At 39.9% G+C, this 26,817-nt stretch overlaps 2 protein-coding genes and 1 long non-coding RNA gene across 3 annotated transcripts; 1 reads left to right on the top strand and 2 right to left on the bottom strand.

Moving 5' to 3' along the window:
• Nucleotides 1-1,372: 1,372 nt before the first annotated feature.
• Nucleotides 1,373-10,701, bottom strand: calm1a (calmodulin 1a). Its single transcript, XM_047345919.1, has 6 exons — nt 10,572-10,701; nt 3,988-4,018; nt 3,742-3,885; nt 2,816-2,922; nt 2,592-2,727; nt 1,373-2,487 (listed from the first exon to the last, which is right to left on the bottom strand). Exons 1-6 carry the CDS (start codon nt 10,572-10,574, stop codon nt 2,459-2,461), a joined length of 450 nt encoding a protein of 149 aa, XP_047201875.1. The 5' UTR covers nt 10,575-10,701; the 3' UTR covers nt 1,373-2,458.
• On the top strand, nt 4,025-19,883 carry LOC124855818. Its single transcript, XR_007035160.1, has 4 exons — nt 4,025-9,296; nt 15,621-15,778; nt 15,870-15,932; nt 19,586-19,883. It is a non-coding gene; the product is annotated as an uncharacterized LOC124855818 (long non-coding RNA).
• Nucleotides 13,583-26,467, bottom strand: nrde2 (NRDE-2, necessary for RNA interference, domain containing). The gene is made up of 19 exons (XM_047345909.1): nt 26,332-26,467; nt 25,714-25,819; nt 25,397-25,600; nt 25,169-25,309; nt 24,719-24,990; nt 24,334-24,548; nt 23,768-23,992; nt 23,391-23,580; nt 23,111-23,244; nt 20,194-20,314; nt 19,533-19,708; nt 19,266-19,437; nt 18,892-19,118; nt 18,180-18,666; nt 15,878-16,266; nt 15,654-15,793; nt 14,191-14,332; nt 13,947-14,018; nt 13,583-13,856 (listed from the first exon to the last, which is right to left on the bottom strand). Exons 1-19 carry the CDS (start codon nt 26,405-26,407, stop codon nt 13,731-13,733), a joined length of 3,615 nt encoding a protein of 1,204 aa, XP_047201865.1. The 5' UTR covers nt 26,408-26,467; the 3' UTR covers nt 13,583-13,730.
• Nucleotides 26,468-26,817: the final 350 nt, after the last annotated feature.

The following is a 26,817-nucleotide window of genomic DNA, read 5'->3' as shown; positions in this document are numbered from 1 at the left end:
AAACTTGACCTAAACTGGTTCATCAACAAGACTGAACCAAACCCAGCAGCAAACCTACAATGGAAAGATCTCAAAAGAGAAGAATCGAGATGTAGCCTCAGTCTAATTGAAGAGGACCTTGAGAAAACTGGAGAAATTCATGGATTGTTTTTTTTTTTAGCCACACCGAGTGTTCAAAGCACTTGTAAACTATGTCACAGTCACCCAGCTGCACCCACACACACATTCATACAGATCGGTAGACAACTAGGAGTTAAGAGCCTTTACACGGGGTCATACTGACATGTGGCAAGGAAGGAAGCTGGAACCAAACCCACAACTTGTTGATTGGTGAGACGACCCAGGCCTGTTATTCAGGCACAGGAAGTGGGTATCTTGCGGTCAAGGAGTCATCCTCGAACTCCTCTGTATACCAAAGTATTGTGGAGTAAAAGGTTAGGCCATCTGGCTGCTAAAGCTAGACCCTAACTGGGTCATCAATGATGATGTGAAATCCTTTGTGAGTTTTGAATCAAATAATTTCAGAACCTGATAAGGAACAGTTTGATCTTGATTTTGTTCTTATAAGCAGAACTCTAGAATTAAGAGGCCGAATTTTCTTTTTACTATGGCTGTATGCTAGAAACCTGACCCAGTCTCGTTTTCTGACAGTTGTAAAATGAAATGTAAACTTAATTGTATCTGTAGAGGAATAAAATGTGGTACATTGTAAACTCTGGACCACTAGCAGAGAGCAGTATTCTAAATTTAAAAAAATACTCTTCAGTTACATAACGCCAGCAACTGTGGGAAACACATCCAACACCTCCTACCCCTAGATTCCCAATCATGCAAAAATCTAATGTCTTCCAGAATCCAGATATACAACCGATGAAGGCCTGAATTATACTTGAATTATGTTAGTTTCTGGCAGTTCTGTATGCTGTATCTCTTATTCTATAATTGTCGAACCTCTTCTCCTCATACTCCCACGGTTTTCTGCTGCCCATTTCTCCTTCATCCATTTCCATGTGCCTCTGTTGCCTAGCAACAACTCGTCAGCAGCCATTTGTGCCGATCTGGAGAATTCTTCACAACACAGATGAACCGCAGAATAATTTGGTTGTTTTATTAGTTTTTGATAAACAACTTAGCTTTCTCAGACTTCATGGAAACATATAGGCTTTTAAGATCATCTTCCAGCACTCATCTTTGAGAGCATTTTCTGATCCTGATAATCGAGGCTTTCAAAAATATGTTCGGTGGTCTCTCAGCAGGACATCACATGCAGTTAGAAGCTTTGATGAGTCATCTTAAAGCTGCACCACCCCCACAGATCCACAGAGAGAAAACACACGTCAGCTTGTCTACAAATGCACAGACACCCGTCGCCTTTAGTTCATGAGATTTTATTGGAAAAACAAAATGTAAAGACTAGCATTGTACATCTTGGAATGCAGATCAACTGAACCGAACAGAACAGCTGGACTGGACTGGGTCGGGCCTCGCTGCACCCACACGCACACAGGCAAACTCACACACAAAAACAAGGTAGAAATGCTGCAATGCGCCGACCCTGTCCCCCATTAAGCTGAAACTAACCCCCTGACCACGTGGAGTCATACAGGCACAGTCTTCAAGACAAAGCCTGCACCCGTCTGCAGCGAGACAACTCAGATTTTACTTTACTCAGTGTCTGTAAACATCCGACATAAAACTCACACTGGTACAAGCGTTGGTGCAAACGCTGCCTCAGAAACTGTGCTTGTATATAATCATCTTTAAAGCCCACCCATCCCTCCAAATTGGATAACACAAAGACTGCCAAAGGGGCATTTCACCCTCAAAAAAAGAAAAGAAAGAAAAGGTAAACACACAAAGGATAAAGTGATTATTAGACATGCCAGAAAAAGAAAATCTAAAATTAGTTGTTTATTCCATTTTAATTTTTCTTAAAAATATCTGTCACTGACTTTATTTAGCTAAGCAAACGTCCCATTGGTTCGCTCGCTCCCATCCCTTTGAACCACCCCTTCCTCCACTGAGGCCCAACGACAGCCTTCTGTCACTGAGATCAACAGTAACCCATGTTAACGCTGCATGCATGAAGGGAAAGTAAAACAGGACTTTATAGACGAAAAGGCAGTTGACCTGCCCAAATAATCATGATATCAGGCAGATGGAACCAGGAAGCAGAGGAGCAGCGGCCAAACCAACCGGCTGCACGATGCTGCTCATTTAACGAACCGAGACCTGATTGGTCAGCTCAGCGCGGAGGGGGCGGGGAATACAAGCCAGTACATGCAGATTATTTATATATTTTTTTAAACTTTTACCTTTTTTTGAACTTGTTTATATGGACAGATTTTCAGTATTCCAACATTCAGTTTAAATTGTCTATACAGAACAGTATGATTAAATGTAGATTTTTGCAATAAGAGGTAAGTGAAACATTTGACTGATTCTTTGTAAGTTCAGTTCATTTGGCGGTCATCATCTGAACAAACTCTGTGGAAGAGAGAGTGGAAAGAAAATCAGAACAACGTTTTCATTTTCATGTCTGAGCAGACGCTACATGTTGCCATTTGGATCCGACGTGTTCTTTAACCTACCTTCATAATTGACCTGTCCATCTCCATCGATGTCAGCTTCTCTGATCATCTCATCTACTTCTTCATCCGTCAGCTTCTCTCCCAGGTTAGTCATCACGTGACGAAGCTCTGCCGCGCTGATGTATCCATTACCATCCTGAAAGAGGCAGGAAAATTCATTGGTTAAATCATAATGCCCACACAGTCACATAAGCTCTCACACACATCCAACCACCGAGGCCCACCTTATCAAAGACTCTGAAGGCCTCTCTGATCTCCTCTTCGCTGTCAGTGTCCTTCATCTTCCGTGCCATCATTGTCAGGAACTCAGGGAAGTCTATGGTCCCGTTGCCTGGAGTGGACACAAGTCAAACCAACATGTATTATAATTTTTTCTTTTTATTTTACCTCATGGGTTCTTGGGGATTTTTTGGTTATTTTATTTTGCAAGTTTGCAAACAGCTTAGGCCAGGTTGAGTACTTTGGGAGGAATTATATATATTTTTTTTATGACGTTTTATTGTTTTCAAGTAGGTGAACATATTCTTTCATTAATCTAATTGCTTAAACTGGCATTTAAGAGAATGTCAGAAAAATCAGTAATATTTATAGTGGGAACTTAATGTTAATAGCATTCATAAAAAGAACCTGAAAAAAACTATATTGATAATACACAATATTTCTATGGCCATCTGTAACTAAAATACTAAAGGTTAAATGTACTGCACACAGTTTAAAACCTATTAGCCTGGCTTTTATTTGAACCGTCTCATTTTTATCAATATTTATTAACTTTGTGTTCATAAAATTTTAAGATCCTTTGTTTGACTGCATTTTTAGTTTGATCTTAATTGCTTAAATATTTATTCTTTCAAATTATTTAGCACTACTTGAGAACAATTTCAATAATAAAGTAATTACATTTTTTGTTTTATATTCAATTTGTTGGTGATTGGTCAGTTGCTGACAAGCCAGCTGGATTGACTGACAGGTCGCGCCATGTCAATAGTCTTAAAATGCTCATGCTATTTGCTTAGTTTAGCGTTTTTTGGTTGTGTTTGCACACACTCTGTGCCACATCAGGTTGTATGAAAATGCCTGTAGTAAAAATAAAATCTGAATGACCGGTGAAAGGATTTTAAATGTCTGGAAGTGGAAGACAGCAGCGTACCATCAGCATCCACCTCATTGATCATGTCCTGGAGTTCAGCTTCAGTTGGGTTTTGACCCAGTGACCTCATGACGGTGCCCAGCTCTTTGGTTGTGATGGTACCATCTCCATCTTTATCAAACAAGGAAAAGGCCTCCTTGAACTCTGGGCAAAAAAAGAAGACGATAATAAGGACAAAATACTGAAAGATGAGCTAAAACACCTGCTTGAATATGGAAAAACAGGGTCTGTGTTGTGTTGTCTCACCGGCAATCTGCTCTTCTGTTAGTTGGTCAGCCTGAAAGGAAACAGAGATGAGGATTTACAATAACAGGCTTTTTGACGTCAGTCACACATGGACATCAACAAAGCATGAAAAGCTCCCATTAACCAAACCATTGGACAGATTTCTTGTTTCTGATAACCTTAAAGTCTTCAAAGTTGATATCTGTGAGATCTGCCACCAGTTTTGCAGCTTTTGGTTCTGGCTTTTTTGCTCCTCTGCCTCCAACCCCTCTTCCATCTAACCTCAACACTGCTCCTCCTCTGCACTGGTTTAGATCCATAACCTTTCCTTTTGTTCCTCCAACACCGTCTCTGGTTTTCATACTGAGCCCATCCAGTGCCCCCTGGACCACCACCAAGCCCTCAGCCAGGCACTCGGCCCGCTTGCTATTCTGTACGCCCTGTTTTTTAACCTCTGTCAGCTCTGCTTTGGTTCTCTGCAGATTGTTCCTCAGGTCATGCATTTCACGGACCAGGCTGTCCATACGGCTGGATGAAGTGTCCATCAACATTTGTAGGAAGGCTCTGTAGTTCCTCTCCTGCTGTTGGATGAGCTCCTTGTAGTATTGCTGCTGTTCATCTAAGAGGTCATAGACCGCAGAGAGGCTTACCAGCTCATCCTCTGCTGAATACATTGCCACTTCCTGGGGCAGCATAATGAGGGAACAATGGCAAGATGGGCAAATATCCCGTGTTACAGAGGAAGCAATAGGTGGATGGTAAAAATATTGGCCAGACATTTATCATTCGCTCCTGATTTAAAAAAGAAAAAAAAAACTAGAATGAGAAGTACCAGAAAAGCAGCATGTCTTGTTATTCCAATAGTCACATAATTGTATGAATAAAGAAAAGCCAAATATTGATTTAAGTAGCTGGATGTTTTCAATCCTCCTGGATATGTTAGATGGGTGTCTGAATGGTGAGAAGGTGGCTGGAAAATTGCCAGACTCGTCTTTCATTTCTCCCAGAAGCTGGCAGATGACAGAGGTTTCACAATCCCAGCAGATCGAACTGACCTGACAGGTGGTACCTGTCTTCCATGCTCTAGATGACAAGTTGGTGTAGCAGCTGGCCCTTCTGTTGACGCTGTCCTGGTAACTTGTCCATCTTTCTGCCTCTCAAATTTAAGTGCCAATCATTTTCCAGGTGTGGGCGTATGAGACCAGACGCTGTCCTTCCCTCAATGCATCTGACTCCACGTTGGTGGCACTGTGTTGATCCCTACCGCCTGCCCTTCCATTTCACTGTGCAAATGCTTTACAGGTTAGGCTGAGCCGTAAAGTAAGGATGCTGATGAAGTGTCCACCTTCTGCACGAGTCTACAGTTGAAATGTGTTTTATGAGATCGTGTGAGCAGAGTCCAGGAGGCCAGGCTGGAGGAGGTCAGTCAAACATGACAGGAAATTGGTTTTAGGTGTGTGAGAATAAAAGTGTCCACACCAGAAGGGGTCACAAGACTTTTTTTATGTCTGCATGTATGTGCTAATCTGCAGCCTGTCAGCTCTCAGCTACAGTTGCAGCTCCTGGGGAGGATCAGTTAACTGGTCAGCCAACCTCCTGTACTGCATAAAGGGTCACTTCTTAACAGGACTTTCACCCACAGTCACTGAATGTTTGATTTACACACAAACCTTTGCTGACTCTCAGAACAGAGTTGAAGCTGGTTTCACATAAATTAGACAACTTAGAAACCTAGCCTTATTTTAAAACATTTACTGGCTTCAACAGGTACAAATATTTAACAAGTTATACTTTCCCTCCTGAGAGATTTCTGACCAAGTTGTTTTTTTTTAAATAAAAACAGTTGATCACAGGGCTGTAAAAACAACTGTTAAATTAAACCATCTGTCAGAAATAAAGACCAGTTTAGAGTAAAACAGCAGCTGACACTGATTAAATTGACTGGAACTATGACAATTTAATCAAATCACTATGAAATGTGTTAACAAATGACCAGACCACAGTATTACTTCAAGTAATTACTAATAAATAGCAGGAGATATGTTGTTAAGCAGCCCAGCGTTTATAAACTGGAAAATCTGCATGAGTCGAGCTGCAGGAGGATGTATTATGAAATGGGATCAGGATTGTTTCCATTCTGAGATCTGCCAATTCTAGTTTCTAACGACTGTAACACATAAGATCAAATGAAACCTAACAAAAACAACGTTACAAGAGTTACAAGATTTTCCACATTTATGTACTCCACCAACTTGTCTGGCTACATAACATGAAAAAGTCATGAAGTGTTAATATTAGCAGTTAATATTGTGATATTTCGATGCAATATATCCGCATGTTCTTCTTGAAAGCTTCCAATACTCTGAACATCTACTGCTGTAGACTTCACTTACTGACATAGAAAGTGTGAATATGTCAGAACTGGAATAAAATAGCCAACAAATAGATTCGACAGTCCTTTGTGATATTGATAATTACACACAACAAATTCTAATGAAAATGTATTTGCACTGCATTTTGCAGCCTAATTTCAAGGATATTTCCTTCCTTTCATTTTGATTCAACTCAAAGAAATTGTAAAGTTAGGGCAGGGAGTTATAATTGTCGTGTTGGCAAGCAGTTGTGATCCTCCCAGAACAGCGAGCTAATTCTTTACGTCTTCCTGCCATTTATTGCTGGGTAACAGTCTTGTCATCCGTTTATGACCTTGTCTCTACGAAACAAACCAGAATAAACACTGATTTACACCTCCTTGTTTCATACACACAGGGCAATGCAACGAAACCAGTCTGTTTGCTTATAAGACAGGTGGGAAATGATGAAGTGATTGTTTCTTCTATGAAGTAGTAAGAAATAGTAGTAAGTGCTCAGCCTAGTGATGGTTAACAAACTGGTAAGGCTTCTAAAATCCAGTCCAAATGACTTAAGATGGAGAGATGTCTGGCAAAAGAGATCATGTTCCTGTTAGAGCAGATGGTACAAGCTGAGAAGGGAGTATGTACAGACGACTTTAAAAAACACATTTTCTTTCTTTGTGACTTGATATTTGTTTAAGGCAATTTTACATTAGAAAAAAATGATGAACACTGGGGAGATGACTCACTGTATTCATCTGGTGTACAACTGCATCCCATTTGTTGTAAAAACATTTACTCATAAAACTGAAAAGGAGATCAATCTGACATTAGCAGTTTAAGGTTAAAATATCCAGAGATTGGTTAAAAATACTGTCAGAGTACACTACCCATCATGAGTTTTAGATAAACTTTCTCACTTAATGGGTCTGTTTATTTTCATGACCATTTATAGTGTAGATTCTCACCAAAGGCAACAAAACTATGAATGAACACAGATGGAATTATGTAGTAAACAAAAAGTGTGAAATAACTCTAAACATTTTTATATTTTAGATTATTACAAAATAGCCGCCCTTTGCTTTGATGCCTGCTTTGTTCTCTTAGCATTTTCTCCATGAGGTCACCTGAAATAGTTTTCCAAAGAGTCTTGTAAGAACTTCCCGAAGGTTCATTGAGACACGCCCAAAGGTTAATATTTCAGTCATCACGGCAAACCGCGGCTACTTTAAGGAATGTAAATCTTTGTTTGCTACATCTGTGCATATATGTTCATCCACAGTTTTGATGCCTTCAGTGAGAATCTGCATACGATATATATAGTCATAAACATAAAGAAAACCATTAAATGAAAAAGGGAGTTTTGACCAGCAGTGTATATAAAGTACATAAAGTGAGCTTTGCTTTGGATGACCCAAAATTAAGAGCAAAAAATATTATAAATAAATCACAAAAACAATAAAGGATTATATTTGAGAAAAAATGTCAACCAAAGAAATCCAGTCAATTGTCTGTAATGTTATGCAACACCATGATGACAACAAGCAAGAATAAAACGATGACCTGGTACCTGTCCATTTCATCCACTATTTATTACAGGCAGATGAAAACAGCTAGAGGTATTTGTAAAGTGATAGGGATCTCAGATAATTAAGATCAGGTTACTAACTGACAGGCCTCATTGCTTGTTCTGTTCAGTGAAGGACAACCTTTATCCTACTGCACACATTCCTCTTATGAGGTTGATGCAAACTTGCCTCAGACCAAAATGTGCTGACAGGAGCTGATTTTGTCAAAATGCAACTTTTTTGTGAGGAGTGGCAACCAGCATTTCCAGTTCTCTTTCCCTAAATGGCAAGGACTGTGACCAAAAAAATATTTTCCTTCACTCCCTTCCCTTCCTCCATCTCCCAATATTTCTGTCTATTCTTTATGGTCTTCCTCTTTTCCCTTCTCATTTAAAGCTCCATGTTCAGCGTTCCTTGTCCATCTATCAGCCCTCTTCTGCACATGTCCAAGCCATCTGAGCCATGGCCATCTACCTCTCTCTCTGGGATATACATTTCTAACTCTGTCCATTTTGGTTAATACCAATGACAATTCGAATACTGTCAGCTCTGTTTTTTTTTGTTGTTGGTGCTGCATTTCCAAACCGTACAAAATAACAGGCCTCACTGCTAGATTTTACTATATCTGTTTTTCCATGGCTGATGATTGGATTTTAAAAATAAGGACACAATGATTTTCATCATTCGATTTGGCCAGTGTCTATTTTTCCCCCAATCTTTTTTATTTTCTTTAACCTGGAATCTGATTTGTGCAGCTGCTTCTTTCTCCTGTGGCTTTAGAGACCTGTTGGAGGAGATATTAAAGATGAGTCACGTGCATTCTTGTTCACAGATCTGTTTTTTTCTGGCCAAGAGCATCCAAAGCAGAAAAACTCCCCTGCACAGATCATAAGGTCTGGGCTACTTGCTATCGGACCCTTTCTGGGTGGGACTCAATGCTTACTAAACTCCAGCTGATTGAAGGCTTGTCATCATTCTAGCTTCACACAGAGACTGGGGCCCCACTGACCATCCTTTGGGGCGTACCTGTAGCTGTTTGAGTCACAGCGACCCTGTGCTGCACAACCTCTTTCTGGTTATCTAACAGCTGATGCTTAAAAACTAGAAAATATGTATATTGTGGCCTGATTTTTTTTTCATGGGCTAACCTTCGCTCACTGCCAGCTTGTAAACCTTCCTTTCCACTCCTGCAGCTGGTAATAAACTGTTACACATCAACCCCAACAGTCATTTCAATTTGCCCTCTGCTTCTGTCTGTCCCTCTTTGTCCTCTGAGCCTCCAGTGGGTCATTGCAGATGGCTGATCAACCTGAGCTTGGTTTGTGTTGGTGGTTCCCTCCCATTAAAAGGGAACGTTTCCTCTCCACTGTCCCTACATGCTTGCTCAGGACGACAGATGCTGGCACAGGTAAGCAACCACGCAATCAGCTCTAGGCTTGGGTCAGTTACCCGTGTCAGGGTGTATTATAGTTTTAAAAAGCTAAGATTTCAGAAACACCCCCCCCCCCCCCAAAAAAAGGTTCTATAATGACATTTTGTATTGAAATAACTAAAAACTGACTATTGCTTCACTGTTTTAAATAAAAGCAACATCATAATCTGATTCTTTTACTTTTAAATATTCAGTAAATGCTGTAATAGTGTGGTTTTTTTAAGCTGGCTTGATTATACTTCACTGATCAGAGATCATTTAAAACAATCTGGGATTAATAAAACAGATTTTCTATTTGTAAAAAGTGTCAATCTTAATGCTTTTTAGGAACTGGGACCACCTCGGGTTGAGACCAGCTGAAAAGCACTGGTCAATCTATTTAGATCAATAAATGTGTGGTGGGCGGCAGAAACAGGGACAAGCACAGGGCGCCATTACTGCAAGAACTGTGACTGACCTATGGTACTTAAACATATACAACTTTAACTTCACTATTCCAGCTGTCTGCCATTCAATCATATGGATTCTCACTGTCATTTCTCTCGTCTCCGGAGCATACATATCTCCACCTTTACATGCACCCTTTCACCCGCTCCCAAGATTACAATCTATTTTTTTTTTTTTTTACATACATGTCAAATCCTGTGATAGAGGCAAGACGACTCCTTTTCACTGTGTGTCTATGGATTATTGGTGTCCAATTAACGTCAAACGATTATGGGACATGCTTGAATTTGGCAACTGGTATAATAGCTTGCAAAAATATGACTTTATGAAACAGAACAGCATCCACCCAACCTGATTTACACAATCAGCTCTCGCATTTACCATGAATATGGAGATTAACAGCATTTTCAGCATTACTGAGGCAACCCACTCCAACAGTTGACGTTAACCGACAAGGCGGCTGTCAAATGCCGGAAACTCATTCATTGGCCGGGGTGAGGGGATAGCTGTGATGCTAACAGAAACGCCACCGCCTACGAGAGAGGGTAGCATTTTAAACACAACCATTGTGCGGTACTTTCACAGCGAGAGGCTTTTATTGTAACCCGCAGCGTCAACGGTTCAAGTCGATCCACCCGAGTCGGTACGGCTCGCCCCGTGTGCGAAGCAAGGAGGCACCGGGGTTTTTTTTTTTTCTGCTTTAGCAACGATCCTCCGGGACCGACAAGGGAGCTCGAAGTCACCGCAAAACATTTTGCTTTCAAGTCGTACACATTAAGAATTGACATTTGGTTAGATACTCACCATGTTTGTAGGAGTTTGAGCTAATAGCCTGCCGGCGGTTCAGGAGAGAAGAAATGGACGGATGCCACTGAGCGTTGCTGCTGCTGCTAGCTGAAGGCGGGGAGACGAGGCGGATCACCGCTCTGCTGTTCACTGTATTCCTCCGCACTATGGAGGAATTTAATGTACTTATCTTCTGGGGCGCTTTTATACATAAAGCTATAGACTGCGACAAATAAACGGTAAAAAAAAAAAAAGAGGCATAATCTTTTCTTGCAGAGTATTTTGGATAACTTTATTTACTTTCTTTTAAAGTCACAAGTTTACTTGCCTTTTAGTATTATTTTTAGCCTTGCCTTTAAACTGTACACCTTGGGTCAAACATTTTGAGTATCCTTCCACAAGCGTCTTACAATTGCTGGAATTTTGGCCCATTCCTTCTGACAGAACTGATGTAACTAGGTCAGGTTTGTAGGTCGCCTTGCTTGCACACATCTTTTCAGCTCTACCTACAATTTTCTACAGGACTGATATTTAAGACCTATTTGCTCCCCAAGCTTTAACTTTCTGGTTGACACCATGAGACAATAGTTCTTCATAATACAATCTATTTTTAAGTGCATTAGGCCCTCCTGTATCATTACCCCACATCATAATACACCATACCCTTGCTTTGTTTATCAAAAATGACTGTTGTGTAGTTCTTTTTTTGTACTGTATATATAGTCATATGAGACAGCAGGGAGCTAAATATGCTATACAAATAAATTAGACATTGAGCTTGAGCTCTTAAACAACATATAGATCCCAAAATTTCAAATTTGTTCTTACATCAAAAAGAACGATTTTTAAAAGATTTCTGAAAATTTAAATAAATTAATGTAGCACTGAAAACAACTGAAATTGTACGAACTGGAATCACAAAGAGGAAAATATTCATAGTTTGATAGACATGTTAACAATCCTAATGATTGTGTCTGTGCTGTAGTTACATTTTATGGACAGGGTATCTGAACATTAGCACTAGATAAATGATAATTGGTTCCTCTTTCCTGACTACTGAGCCAGTAGTGACAGCAGACAAATAATCTTGTGTCTTTAATTTATTTATGCTATGAATTTAATAAATACATACATTATGTAAACTGTAATTGGTGTCCCAAATGAGATTCTTCTTAGGGCTCTGTAAAATTTAAGTTAGTTATCAATGTGCTCTAAAAAAAACAACATGAAAATAGAAGGGAAAAACACCCACAAGAAAATTATTTTTTTTCCTATCCAATTGTCATCCAAATCACTGGTTTCAAGTCTTCTTCAACACAGCCTGATCTACAATAAAACCATATTCCCGTTTTCAGATGAATTAGACATTTTGGTTAACCTTTATCTTCCAAGTCTGGACATATACACACAATATTTGTTTTAAATGTCCTGACCTTTTATAATGTATTATTTAGATAAATGACATCACTACAAATACAGTTAGCCACGAAGCCTTTTTGCAAAGCCCATAACAATTTGGTAACACATGACATAGAACAATTATTGCTGGTCATCAGTGTGGGAAGACTTATGAGGCATTTCAAACAATTTTGAAGTCCATTATTGTACAGTGAGAATGATTATTCTTAGGTGGAAAACATTCAATACAGTTGCCAGTTTTCCCAGGTGGAGACATCCTATCTAATTCACCTCAAGATCAGACTGAACAATACTCAGAGAAACAACAAAAAAAAACAAAGAACTTAACCATTATCCATTAACCTTTATCATGTTAAATTTCATGACAGGTAACTTTGAAAAAAAAAAAAGGCTTGCTAGGAGAAAGCCTCTTTATTAAAAAAAATATGGCAACACAACTTAGATTTGCAAAATTGCATCCGAAGGAAGATTTCTAGGCCAATGGCCATTGGACAGAGTACACCAAAGCTGAGATGTTTGGTCATAATGCACAGCACCATGCTCTGAGAAAACCAAACAGCAAATTAACTCAAACACCTCATGCCAACTGTCAAGCACAGTGGTAGAGGGCTGATATTTTGGGATTGTTTTGTACCTGGTGGATCTGGACACCTTGCAGACAAATTTGAACTCATAGAGTATTGTAGAGTCAAATTTGACGCCACCAAACCTAAAAGTGGCTCTGCAAGCTGTTTAATCATGTGGTGTTCCTAGTTTTTCAGATCACCGTAGGTTTTAAAAATGTCTGCACTATTATAAAGACAATTCATTTTGACTTGCATATAAGTGGTATATTGTTTGTTGGGTGGTCTGCTTTTGAAATACGTGTACTGCTTTGCTTTTTGTGTGATTCTAAACCTGCGTGAATACATCTGTACTGTTGTAACTTTAGGCATTTTTTGTCACATTCACCCTAATAAAACACTACGTCATCGAAACAAAACATTCTTAGTTGCTGATTGGTATAACGACACTGGAGTTTTGAGAGAAAAAATATTTCAGGCGCTTATTTGCCCACCTGGCTCGCACTGCGACTCGAGAGTGGCGTACTATTTTGTTACACCGACTTTTATTCAGGCGGAAGGATACGGTTTTAAGCGTTCATACTCGCAGCGCTGAGGAGGCTTTTGCTTTCCTTTTGAAAGACGTGCTCTGATTGGATAGGTCGAACCCGCATACTCTACCAATGTAAAGAGGCCAGTGATTGGCTCGGGAGGATCTGCAATGCGTCAAAATCACGACGCGACAATAAGGGCGACGTCCCACCGCTGCAGCGTAGTAGAAAAAAGAACAGGTGATGACTCGCAGGTAATGTACAGGTGAGTTGCCCAATAAGGTGGTGAGCCACAGATCGAAAATAAAAACAGGACCTTTGCTTCTATGTAAAACACTCGAGGAAAACTAAAACTTAGTTGTTTTTTTTTTCCACTTAAAACGAAATATTTAAAATGTAAAAAATTTATTAACTACATTTATTACTGGGGGTGGGGTGGGGGGTTTTCTGGGGTACACTGTAACTTTGCGTTAACCTGTATTTTAATACTAAACACCAAAAAAAACATTCCAGAAAATATTATTTATATATATATATATATTTATTATTGATCAAATTAGGTGCTAAAACACGTAAACAAAACAAATATCAATATCTCCTTTTTCATCTGTGGATCTCTCCCACTTCACAGTTCAACATCAAAACTTTGTATCTCAAGAGTGTTTTTAGTCTTCTAGCAGGATATCCAGCTCTTCTAGAGGCAGTCTTAGTCGAAGTTCCTTCTCCGTCATCAGATCCACAAACTCCTGCAGGTGCTCTGGGAACAACTGCACCGCATCCATATACAAACCCTAATTAATACATACCAAGGGTTAGCACACAGAGAATATGAATTCAAATACATGAGTGAAATTTTGTTAACATTTAATCTTAAATTTTACCTTTGCCCAGGGAATGTTCTGCAAGGCCTTGTAAAAGATCCCCCTGGCTTTATCTACCTTCCCCTCTGACACCTAGAAATTTACAGAAGCACAAAAAGTGTCCTTTAACATAAACATGAGATAAAAAAAGAAAAACAGGCAATTAATCTAATATAGGTGGTAGTTAAGATGATTAGGTGCACAGCTGTTCTTGATAGGTATAAATTATATCTTTGGATAATTTGTAAGGTAATTATTATCTTGCCAGGAAATGGATGTACATCCTCCACAGTAAAGGGCAATGAGCACCCATTTCTGTTGATGCAGCGCCCTCGAACAGTGCTCGGATTCGGTTGCTGAGGCCATTTTCTGGCAGTATGGGCAGGGCATCATCCAAGCGACAAGACCTACAAATTACATAAATAAAAATTTGGAATAAATCTATTATTACGTTTGAATAAAAAGACAGTTTTTATTTATACAGTTATTGTAAAAAGAATCCACACCTACTTTACATTATTGGGTTTTATGCCTCAGGTCATAATAAGAAAATTATTTGGTCAGTCAGTCATTTTCTACCGCTTATTCCATAGTGGGTCGCGGGGGAGCTGGTGCCTATCTCCAGCAGTCTATGGGCGAGAAGCGGGGTACACCCTGGACAGGTCGCCAGTCCATCACAGGGCAACACACAAACAACCATGCACACACTCATTCATACCCCTAAGGGCAATTTAGAGTGACCAATTAACCTAACAGGCATGTCTTTGGACTGTGGGAGGAAGCCAGAAAATTATTTGGTCTGATCAACCAAATCACCATTCCTCCACCACCGTACCTGAGAGTTGGTATGAAGAGTTTGTGCCAAGCTTTAGCTGGCTTTTGGCTAAACCTCCTTTGTAACATTGTTTCAGTTCATCGAGGTTTGGAGATCTGTGTTTCTGCATAGCCCTCTTAATTGGTCAACACAGCATTTTAATATGGTGGAGGTGTGGACATTGACTGGGTCACTGTAATGCATTGACCGTTTTCTTTTCTAGGTATTCTGCTGTAGATTTTTACTGTTTCTTTAGGGCCATTATCATATTTCATGACCAAATTTGGGGCAAAATTTTGCTGTTGACAGATGGCCTCACATTTGACTCATGTACTTTGGTACATGGATGAGTTCATGGCCGACTCAATTACTGTAAGGCACTTCAACCTTTTGTCAGAAAACAAGCTCATATCTTCCCTCTTCCACCAGCAAGCTAAACACTTGATATGAGATATTTGTGTTGATATACTGTGTTTGATTTCCTCCAAACATTTTGCTGTGCATTATGACCAAACATCTCTAATTTGGTCTCATCTGTCCAAAAGGACAATATTCTAGAAATCTTGTTTTTCAATCAGTTTACAAACCTAGGTTATGCTGCCATATTCTTTTCAGAGAGATGTCCTCCCCCAAACAAGCACAGTTTATTCTGTCTTTTTTGCTTGTCTTGTTAACATTTGACCTTCTAACTGAGGCCAGTAGGGTCTGACATGCGATTGCTTTTTATTTAGTAATTTCTCTAAGCACTGCAAGCTCTGAAATTCAGGTACGTATTTCTAGGATGTCCACTCCTGGGAAGACTGTCAACTGTCCTAAATATTTTCCATGTGTGAATAAAAATTCCAAAACAGGAGAAAGGTGTACTTTTCTTTCTGTTATAGGATGATACTTGAAATCATGAGTTTCAGTCTTACCTCTGAGCTGCATCCACCAGCTGCCTTCTGTGCTGTTCAGCAACAATAGCAAACAGACGGGGTACCAGGCTGCTGTTATCTCTGGTTACAGTGTGGAAAAAACGGCGTGCCCGGCCAGCGCTATGGTAACGGTTTTCCACCTAAAACACACAGTTACTCATTATTTCTGACCACTGGTTTAATTGTAACCTGTGAAGGAGGATGTTTTTTTTCCAGGAGCAGACCTGAATGTATACACTCCACAGGGGGGCACTGGTGGGCCAGGCTGAGAGGGCAGAGGTAAGCATCTGTCTCAGTGTTGGCAAAGGACACACACCGACATTATTGTTGTATCTCAGCAGTGCCGCCTGTTGCACTGCTATTGCCTGACAGTCTGAGGCCAACCAGCTGACGTGATGCCTGTGCACAGTACGACTCGGCAGGCTGGTCGCTTCATCGCGGTTGAGCTGCCTTTCAGGTGTTAATGAGCGGTACAGTTCCTCCATCCTCTCTCTGGCCTCACTGTAGACAGTATTAGCAGCTTGGATGCTCACTGTTAGATACTGAAACAGAGCATAGCAGCCAACCAGGCCTCTTAACCTCAGCTTCTCTTCCTCGGGGTCATCTTGGTCCGCTGCAACAAGCAAGAAGTATCAAAGCAGTTAAACTTCTAAACAAAATTACATGACTCAGTCTTTATTTTTTACAAGTTACTAATATGTCAAAAAATAACCAATCTGATCTCCAGTGCAGTAAAAAGGTTACTTATGTATTCTATTTTTAGCTTTTTTTGTCAAACTTAAATGTTTTAGTTCATCAAACATATTTTAACAGACAAAAGATAACCAGAGTATGTGAATGTACAAGTAAATCCTCCATAGACCTAATATGTTGTGCCATATTAGGTCTTATATATGAACGGCTTGCTTAGAGAATCCCACAGTATCTACTCTGTATTAAAGTTTGGACTTTGACAAGGCTACGTTTTCACAAATTTGAGCCATTCAGAGGAGGACTTGCTTGGTTTTCCTCAGATAATTGTCCGGCTGAATCACTCAAGTGTGCTTGAGTTTAAGGTGAGATGTCAGGGCATTCTCCTTCAGGATCTTCTAGCAGAGAATAGGATATATGATTCATCTGTAATGGCAAGTTATCTAAGCCCTCAAGCAGCAACGTTGTTAGCTATTTTGTGACCTCTTGGGGAACAGATGTCAATGACTTTAGTTCTCTTCTTTTCAGGACATAGTTAATTGCTTTTTAGGCCTACTTGATGCTGTCACAGAGGTTCATTTTAAGTGATTTCTTGATTCTACAGGCTTGGCAAGAATCAGACCTGGGATTAACACGTGAAACCGAATTCAGCTGTCAAAAAACGTGGTTTATCACTGTTAACACATTGTTTAACAAGGGAGGCAATGATATTCTCATGTAGAGGCAGGTTGGTTTGAACAGCTTTCTTCCTTCCTCTCCTAAAAACCACTTCTTGGATTTACTTAGGTTATTTATTATGTTAAAACGTGATTAGTAGCAAAAAGGCTAAATATTCTGCAGAATGTTAATCTAAAAACTGCTGCAAAATGTAGCTGCGGTTTCAGGACGCAGTGCTGATGGTGTAGGGGTTAAGCACGCGACCATGTACAGAGGCTACAGTCTGAGAACCGGCTGTCCCGGGTTCGAGTCCCGGACCTGGCGACATTTACCGAATGTCTCCCCCCTCTCTCTCCCCCCTTTCCTGTCTACCTACTGTCAACAATAAAGGTCACTAGTGCCGAAAAAATATCTTTAAAAAAACAAAAAACAAATGTAGCTTCAGTTTGTATTAAAATATTTTTCTTCAAATCTATTAATTATAAACCAAATAATCAAGTTTATAAATAACATCACAACAGTCAACACAGGTTATTAATTTAGGAGCGTTAGGAATACTTGTCTGTTTTAAAAAGCGATTAGAAATGTCTTGCGGTTTTTTGTTAAACTTTTTTGTGTTACTGTATTTTTGTACTCAAGGTTAAATCATTAGAATTTCATACCGATCCACTGGATTTTGTTTGGTGTTCTTGATGGAAATAATAGCATAATAATAAACTTATTTTATATAGCACCCTTCCCAGATCAAAAATCACAAAGTTCAAGTAACACATAAAAAATAAATATTAATATTGTTACTTTAATATTAATACTTAATATTAAACAGGGACAGTAAGAACAGCTAATAAAACAATAAATAAAATATTTAACTAAACGCTCGTCTGAATAAAAGTGTCTTAAGCTGCTTGTTAAAGGAATCAACAGAGTCGGCCACACTGAGAGACAGGGGCAGGACGTTCCACAGCCTGGTAGCTGCTACCTAAAAGGATGGGTCGCCCTGAGTTTTAAACCGGGTCTTAAGGACCTTCAGGAGGTTCTGGGCTGAGGACCGAAGAATGCGGCCAGAAAAATAGGAATCAGCATTTTGGTGATGTATTGGGGGGCCTGTCCATTAAAAGCTCTAAAAGTCATGACTAAAATTTTAAAATAAAGAACTAAGACATTTTTCTGAGCATTCACCTTTTTTGTCCAGCTGAGGATTCCAGATGTGTTTCTCCAGAGATGACAGGCTAGAGCTCAGAGACTGCTCATAGGATCGTCTGGCTTTCAGGATGGACACTGGGGAAAGGGTCTGTGAGGATGAAGATGAAGACGTTCCTTCTGCCAGCCTGGTCAGCACCACAACAGCTGGTGATGTTGTTACATCAGTAACTCCTCCCAGCTCCTTTGCTGTATTCTCCACCTCTAGCTGGGACCACAGGAGGCACAACTCACACAGAGCAGGACTACTCAGCCCCTTGGTTCCTCCCATTGCTGTCGCTGTAGAGAACACTTTCCGAGCCTCGTCCAGGTTCGACAGCATCCACTCGAGGTGTGCGTACTCCCGCCACAGCACCAGTGAAGAGCGATTTTCAGGTTCTTTCAGAAGTCTTTTGGCAACTCGCTTGCTGCTCTTTCCCTGGGAGCGAAGGCACTTTTTGTTGCTGCTGCGCAGAATGTGCAAAACCTAAAAATAACGAAAAAAAAACCCCTATTTGTTTATATTTTTTGTTCAAATAACTTTAAAATAAATTCCTGAAGATAATAAAGCAGCAAAAGTTGAAAGAAATCTAAAAGGGATGAACTATTGATTTTGGCCCCTATAATGATAACTTAAAACAGCTTGGGAAGAAAACAAAGATATGTGGTGGTTGAGAGGTGGTTTGTTCTCTCTGCACTGCTGTGTATCTACCTTGAGCTTCTCATACAATATCCAGCTGAGTGACAGAACGGCTCGATGAGGGGCAGCAAGGACAGGCTGAAGCATACTGAACACGTTGGTGAGAAATTTCTCGCCCTGCTTTCCAAGCCCCGACCACTTCCTTGTTCCTTGGAGACTGGTCATGTGACCTACAGAGTTAATCCCTGTCTCTAAAACAGGGAGGTTGAAGGAAGTCAGAGGACGATGGAGCTCAGTACCTGCGACACAGGATGGAAACAGATCTGTTAAGGTCCTTACAATAATTGTAGGTGACCACGAACACCTCTAATCTAACCTTACACCCATTTATTGGCTTTCAAATACCTTGAAAATATTTAGAAAATATCCAGTTATTTTATTATTACCTTGAGTGAGCAGAGAGAGGTTCTCCAGGAGCAAGCTAGGCTGATAGGGGGCAGCAGAGAGCAAAAAGTCTACAGGAAAACCCAGAAAGGACAGGACACTGAGAAGGAACCGAAGCTGGAGTTCTGCTGAAGACAGACAAATAAGGGATGGACCGATGTCATCAAACAGCACCTGGACATGGAGAAAGAATGAAGACATGAAGCAAATATGTTAAAACCTGTTGAAGAACAAACTTCAAACATCACCAGATAAATAGAAAGCAGCACCTGTCTGTCGGGGTCCTCACAGTCCTCTTCTGACTGGCCTTTTGCTTTGTCAGGTCTCCAGGGCAGCCAGTGAGATGCTTCACGGGACGACTCCACATCCAACCAGACGGTTCCTCTGGGCTGGGTCCTATCCTTTACCTCCTCTTCATCCTCATCCTCCTCCTCTTCTTCTTCCTCTATTTGTGGAGAACCAGAAAGCTGACACTAAAATGTCTCATTTAGGGATTTCTCAACCAAACTAATTCCTGTTTAATTTATATTACAAACTATGTATCATCCTTTATCACAGAGCTGTAAGAATGTCTACAGGTGCATCTCAATAAAAACTGAATATTATTGAAAAAAAAAAAAGTATTTGCGTTACTCAATTCACTAAGTGAAACACATTATACGTATTTATTACTCATAGAATGATGTTTTCAAGCCTTTGTTCTGTTAATTATCATAATTTTCCACTTACAGCTGATGAAACAACATTTATCATTAAAATATTACATTAGACCAATAAAAAAATGTAATGCAGAAATGTGGGCTTAATGAAAAGTATGTTTAATACCTGCTTAAAGATTGTTATTTTCAAAATACACTTTTAATCTGTCAAAAGAGCCTCATTGGAACGCATTTTCCAGTTTGCTAGGATGTACCTGTAAGAGAATTTTACCTGCAGGGGGTTGAACCCATCCTCCTCGCTCTTGTTGGGTCATCCAGGCCTTCCAGCCCCTGGCCCCTACCTCCCCAACTCTCGCCTCTCCGCTGTCCCAGAATGTCTCAAAGAAATCAGCCTGAACAAACAGGAACATAACATAACATTTTCTGTCACGTTTTGCTTTTTAAAAAAATATTCTCCAAGTGCATAAAGCATTCAGGAATACTACTAACTGAAAGGATAGTTCAGATTCCACATGTTCACTTGCAAATTTTAGTATACAGATCACCTTCAATCAGATGTCATAATACAATCTAGATAATTCATTGTGGACCATCACTAATCCATACAGTACCACTAACATTTGATTAAATGGCCCTTAGAAAGTTGCACCACAGCCACACAATATTAGTAGCCATCAAAAGGCAGAATTGGTTAAGTTTAAATTGGCTAAAATTCAGGCACAGACTTTGCTTTTTAGCAGGTGCACAGATTGTCAATAGGGCTGAGATCAGGGTTTTTCAAAGGCTGTTTCAGAAGCCTAATGATAGCCTGCATTATCCATTGCAGAACCATTTTTAAGTGTGTTTGGGATCATTGTCCTGTTGGAACACCCACCTGCCTACAAGTGTCAACTATCTAGCTGTGGATGTGAGGTGAAGGTGAAGAATTTGGAGGTAATCCTCCTTCTTTATTATTCTGTTCAGTTACTGCAATACAGTAGCACCACTGGCAGCAAAACAGCCCACAGCATGATACTACCATTGCCATGGTTGACAGTTGTATTGTGTTCTTAGGTTTGAAAGCCTCTACACATCTAGGCAATATGGCCACATAGCACAGTCTTATCTCATCTGAGCCTAAATGGTTTCTTCAGAAGGCATTTAGCTTGTCTGTCTGGGGAGCTGCAAAACTCAGTTGAGCTTGAAGGTGTCAATTTTGAAACAGGGGCTTTGTTGGCTGGCACCGTTTCCATCTATGATGATGTAAACTGGCTTTACTGTAAGGTAAGGTAGGTAAGGTAAGTTTATTTATATAGCGCTTTTCAGTAACGAGACACTCAAAGCGCTGTACATACAATTACAATACAATCACAAAGAAAATAAACACAGATACAGACACAGAAAAACAAATCAAATGATGCTACAATCCTTCTGAGAAATCTAAAAATCTCTGGCCAACATTACAATGATACAGATAACATTAATAATCCTTTGGGTTTTACTGAGCTGGTTCTAAACCAATCTTTCTAAAGAAGTAATTATATCATTAAGTCCTCTATGTAGGGGAAAGCATCTTGTGCTAAGAGAGAATAATCCTTGGGTTCGCTGGTATAATGCAGTTGTAGTCTAATAATAACAGTCATTTGCATCCATTGAAATTTAACTAGGTTCTAACTAAGGAAGCTGAGTCACTGGTGTAAAACAGCTTTTGTTCAAATTTTTTAAGAAACTAGTATTATTTTCCTTTCACTGGTAAATCTAAAAATCTATGAAAAGGAGAAGAAATGAAGAAATGAAATCCACATTTAGGTAAGAATAAGGAGCATGGAAAAGCAACACATAAGCAAAGATTTTGCAGGGGCATGGTGGACTTGTCAGGGTGCCAATATTTAAGTATGATCATGTGTGCAAAGAATTAGACTGTCAACACTGACAAAGGTGCCATTGTCCTTGAAAAAGAGACGGACGTTTTATCAAACGGCCATACAGTTCAGTGCACAGATGAGGGGGGTTGCTGGGGCAGAGCGTCGTATTTACAGAACATCCAGGAGAAATGTTTTGATAAGAAGCCTGTGAAGGCCATATCGGGGCGCCTGAATTAGATAAACAATAAATGTTTTGGTTCAGGCCGGTTGTAATTTTCCACCTGCCTTCAAAGTCTTACTGGCATTCTCAATTTCAAACCCGAATAGCCAAATTTCTGGTACTTTCAGTAGATCCTGAGCAAACAACTTTCTCCAAGATTAAATCATATCACCTTTGAGTCCGGGAAACGTAGCCAGCCTGCGATTCTGTTCAAGGATCGCGTCCAGCTTGCGATTCTGCTCTTTTAACATATCAGTCTGAGTGCTGAGAGCTCTAAAGATCTCTTTAAACATCTCAGGCAGCTTTGGAGTGCTTTGAACAGCTGCCGATGTTTTACAAATCTTTCGATAAGCCAGGTAACCGCCAACTCCAAAAAGCAGAAATCCTGTTATCAGAAATCCAATTATGTACAAATCTTCCACGTCCTCGACTGACATTGTTGTCAGGCACACAATCTTCCACTGCTACCAGGAATCCATTGCGTATCTGGAGAAGAACGTCCCATCTGGACAAGAGGGTTCCCCTGTACCCTGTCTTCCCGTCGAGAAAATTTGATCGATTGCGTTGAGAGACCAGCTGACCAAATCCATAATGAACAAATTAGGAGGATATGCGAACAGAGGCTCTGAGAAAAACATAGACAAAATGCTGAAGCAGGGCAAAAAATGGGGGAGGATCAAGGAGAGAGTGGAAAAGCATCTGACCCCACCGAGAGCAGAAGAGAAAACCAGTGTACTGTAAACAGGTACACTGGTGTTGCCGCAGTTCAATATTATGATATTGGTTTCTGTGTTGTTACTGAACATCCTATTTTACTTTCATCTGAGGCAGGGTCTTCTCGCAGATCTCGACAAAGCGGTGATGTATCCAAATAGTTTGAACATGCGTGCAATCAGAGGTTAATAGGCCATTGCTTTGTCAGCTTAAGACATTGTTGAACCTCCTTACTTATGTGCAAAATCTATTTAAAGTCTGGAAAAGCTTGTGTTTATGGAAAAACACATTAGTTTTCCATGAGATTATCCCACTAATACAGAGAATTGAATACAAATTCAAGTAGGCTTTCTCTATAGCCGCAAACAGCTAATGTGGGATTGTTGTTCTTACTGTTCTTTTGTGTGTACCTGCTGCTTTGTGGAAAGGTTTTTCACACTGTCAGGTTTGAAGTAAGTAAAATCGATCATGGCCTGAAACAGAGAAATCGCCTTCTCAGAGTGACCAGACTGACGCAGGAAATGACACTGCTGGGTGAAGATATCTGGACAGAAAATAAGAAGACAAACACATTTGGGGACAAAGGTTTACATGCTCCTCTGAATCACTTTCTAAAAAGGTCATATAACCAAACAGTGCAGGAAATTAAATAAAAACTATATATAGTCTCAGATAGTCATTAATTCTTACCCAGCATATCTTCCTCAATTCCAGGCAAAGCTGGGTGGGACACCATGCTGCCATCTCTTACAGCACTGAGTGTGCTCAGACACTTTCCGTATGCAGAGTTGACTTTTGTCACTGTGAAGCTGCTGAAGTAGCTCTGCGTAAAAAGCAGATATTGCTTCCACAAGGGGGCGCTGTTTGGGTGGAGGAAAACCTAAGTATAGCAAATAAAGCTCCAATTAGCAATTTTCTTTCCCTGATCCAGATTGGATACCTGAGTATTGTTACATCTCTAGAGTTAGAATAATTTGTCTAAAGCTGTTGATTATTGTCCACAAATGTAGGCAGCTTCCAAAATAGCAGCAAACATTTAAAAAGGTGAACAAAACCAGAAAGCTCACCAGTTTCTTCCATTCTTTAGCTAAAGTGGAGGGTTCCCAGAGCTCCTGGCAGATCTGGAGCCTCTCGAGCTGCAGTGCGATGCAGGTGGGGTTGGTTTCCACAGCTCTGTCTGCAATGCTCAGCTTTTTCTCCAGCACTGCCCTGTAAGAGGACTTACGGTGCTCCGCTAAGTCACTACCTTGCTGCTCTTCATCACCTCCAAATGCAGCTGCACTCAGCTCATCCTAGAGAAAAGGATGAAGTTCAGGAACTGTAGAAAATCATGAAAATATACTTTTGTGTCCTGGTTTTATCATCTACAGGTATTATCAAGCTAAAACATTTAAAGCTTCAAAATCCATGCTGCTTTACAGTATGACTACAAACTGCAGTACTTTGCAAACATCTCACAGCCGAGTACAAAACTTAACTGTCCAAGCAGCTTTTGGTTTATTTTGAAATAGATAGAAAGAGCTTTTTTCATGAAAATTCAGCCCTATATATTTCAGGTTTTATGGAGATCTTTTAAATGTATATAACTGTATTCTCTTCAACTCAGCTCAAGGCTTAACAAGGCCTCCGTTACCTGGTAGTGAATGAACTTTATCCACAGCTGTGTATCTGCTGGCTGCTCCCTGAGTCGCCGGTTAAACTCTTCGGTCTTTCCAGCCACATACCGAAACTTTTCTTCTGTCTCTGTGTTCTGGTTCAGGTTGTCCTGCTGTCCCTTACCCTGCAGCCAGAGGGCAGTGGACGAATCATACACGCCAAGGGGATTTACTGACGTTGGTGCTTTGTCACCTGAATTTAAGTGTTTAAGATCAGAAGAAACAACAAATAAGACATTTAAGTTCCCCTGAATCTTAATACACCGACCTTACTTTTCACATGGCATACTCAAATAGAACCATAACTTGTAAATCAGCATAGTTGACACTGTATTATTTATTGTCGGATCCATAAACCATTACCTAACTCGTGTCCCGTGTTGTCCCGTTCAACATTACCCAGAGGGAGGAAGGAAGTTGTGTTGGATACATCACAACCTTTTGCCATAGCAGGTAAAACAGAAACAGGAGGTTCAGCCCGCAGCAGCTTTCGAGTGGCTACGGAAAAATATCTGTCAGCTGCGTTTCCACTGACTCCGGCTTTCTTCTTCTTCTTTTTTGTCTCATATTCCTCCCAGCTGACTCCCTGCCTGTGAAGGTCCAGACCCAAAGTGGAGCTTCCTTTTCTCCTATATCTGAGAGAGACACAGTCATTTTAAATTAATTTACAATGTTGTACAAAAGTGTCAAGTCATCCTTCATTTTTTTATTATATTATTAATAATAATTTGATTAGTAAGGAATGTTAGAGGCATACATTATGAAAAAGAGGGATAACATTTTGTGTAATATCTGTGAGAATGTGTGTGCTACCTAGCTACATCTCCTCTGTACAGGGACTTATAAGTCCAGTTGGCCGGGTCCGGTTTACAGTCCACACAGAACGGATGCTCAGTTGGTGACTGGAGGTCATCCAACCAGGAAAAACAAGTTCCTAATGAAGCAGACTTTTGCCTACATGAACACACACACATAAAAACATAAACACCAAACCGAAGAAAGGTTTTACTTTCTAAAAAAATGAGTGGTGTTTCTCCTCACCTTAACCCATCCTCCTCCCTTTTGAGATCACTGGGATAGATGGTTTCAGAGTCCGATCCACTGGTGCTTGAATGCCTTCCACTCTTCTTTTTATGCTTTTTCTTTTTTTTCCTCTTTTTTTCGCTTTTATTTTTCTTCTTCTTTGGAGGCCCATCACCGTTTCCCCTCTCTTCCTCATTAGAGGATGTAACATCCTTTCCAACACTGAATAAAAATCAGAAACACCAACTGTAAAATCTTACCATCATACATACTGTCGTAGAAAAATCTTGGAAAGACACCACCATGTTTAAATGGAGAGAAAACATAATTCATACCTTTCCTCTCTCTTGTTCGGCTTTTCGATGGACTTCTCTAAAAAACGACTGTGAAGGGAAAGAGCATCTCCAGTCTGAAAACTCTTATTGTTTAGCCAGTCTAATTCTGGAAGGGAAAATAACAATAATATTAGATATATGTTCATTTTAAACATTCCTGGATTTGCCTGACTGCATATGAGAACAGCTCTTAAGGCAGGAAATGCAAGCTGTGTAAATATCATTCTGAACAGAAAAAACTAAAGTAGAGTTTCCTGGCAGGTTCGTTGCGTGTGTAGCCGTCAATCTTGCGCGTTGATAACAGCCCCGTTAACCCTCTGTTAACTTTATAATCTTGTACTAAATTAGCCTTATAATTCATTAAGATTTTATGCCGATTAGTAAAACTGAAAATAAAGAAGAAACTCATATCAAACAATTTCGAAAACTCCCCTCTGATAAAATGAGATTAAACTTTGAGGCACGATGAAGCTGGACTGTATTACTTAGCTTTCATAACAGATGGACGCCGAGGCGAATAATATGAGTTCAAGGTGCCAAGTTTTCATTCAGATACAGACAAAATGACTCGAACAGTCGGTGTCAAATCGTGTGTTGCATGAAGTAATCAGTGACCACCTCTAGACGAATCTTCAACTTGGTTTTTCGAAACTTCGGCAAAAGCTGGAAAAAGAGCCATGATGGTGTCGCACATATGTCGGATGTAAACAGTCGCAGGAATATGACGTAATTTGGTGGCTGTTTCCCAAGATAACCAATTAATAAAAAAAATAAACGTAGACACATGCAAACGCATAAACGTACAAATATACAGAAAATTATAGTATTTAATAAATTAAAAAATTTTTTTTATACAAATGATGTTATAGATATTACAACAAAACGACAACGTAGACTAAAAATAAGCGAAATGATATATGGAAGATGGAATAAGCACAAAAAATAAAAACATAGTAAATGTTATGTAAATACTACACATACATAATAAAGTAGCCTGTCTTATCTTGCATTGTTTAATTCTTTAAAATGAATTTTTTTTCATATTGCACATTTATTCCTTATATATTTGTAATCGGTAAGAAACAGGTTTTGCTTGTAACTTCA

This window comes from Girardinichthys multiradiatus, chromosome 19, assembly GCF_021462225.1.
Source record: "Girardinichthys multiradiatus isolate DD_20200921_A chromosome 19, DD_fGirMul_XY1, whole genome shotgun sequence".
Lineage (NCBI taxonomy): Eukaryota > Metazoa > Chordata > Actinopteri > Cyprinodontiformes > Goodeidae > Girardinichthys > Girardinichthys multiradiatus.
Note: the sequence above shows the minus strand (reverse complement) of the source record. Positions and strands in the feature narration are given on the sequence as shown.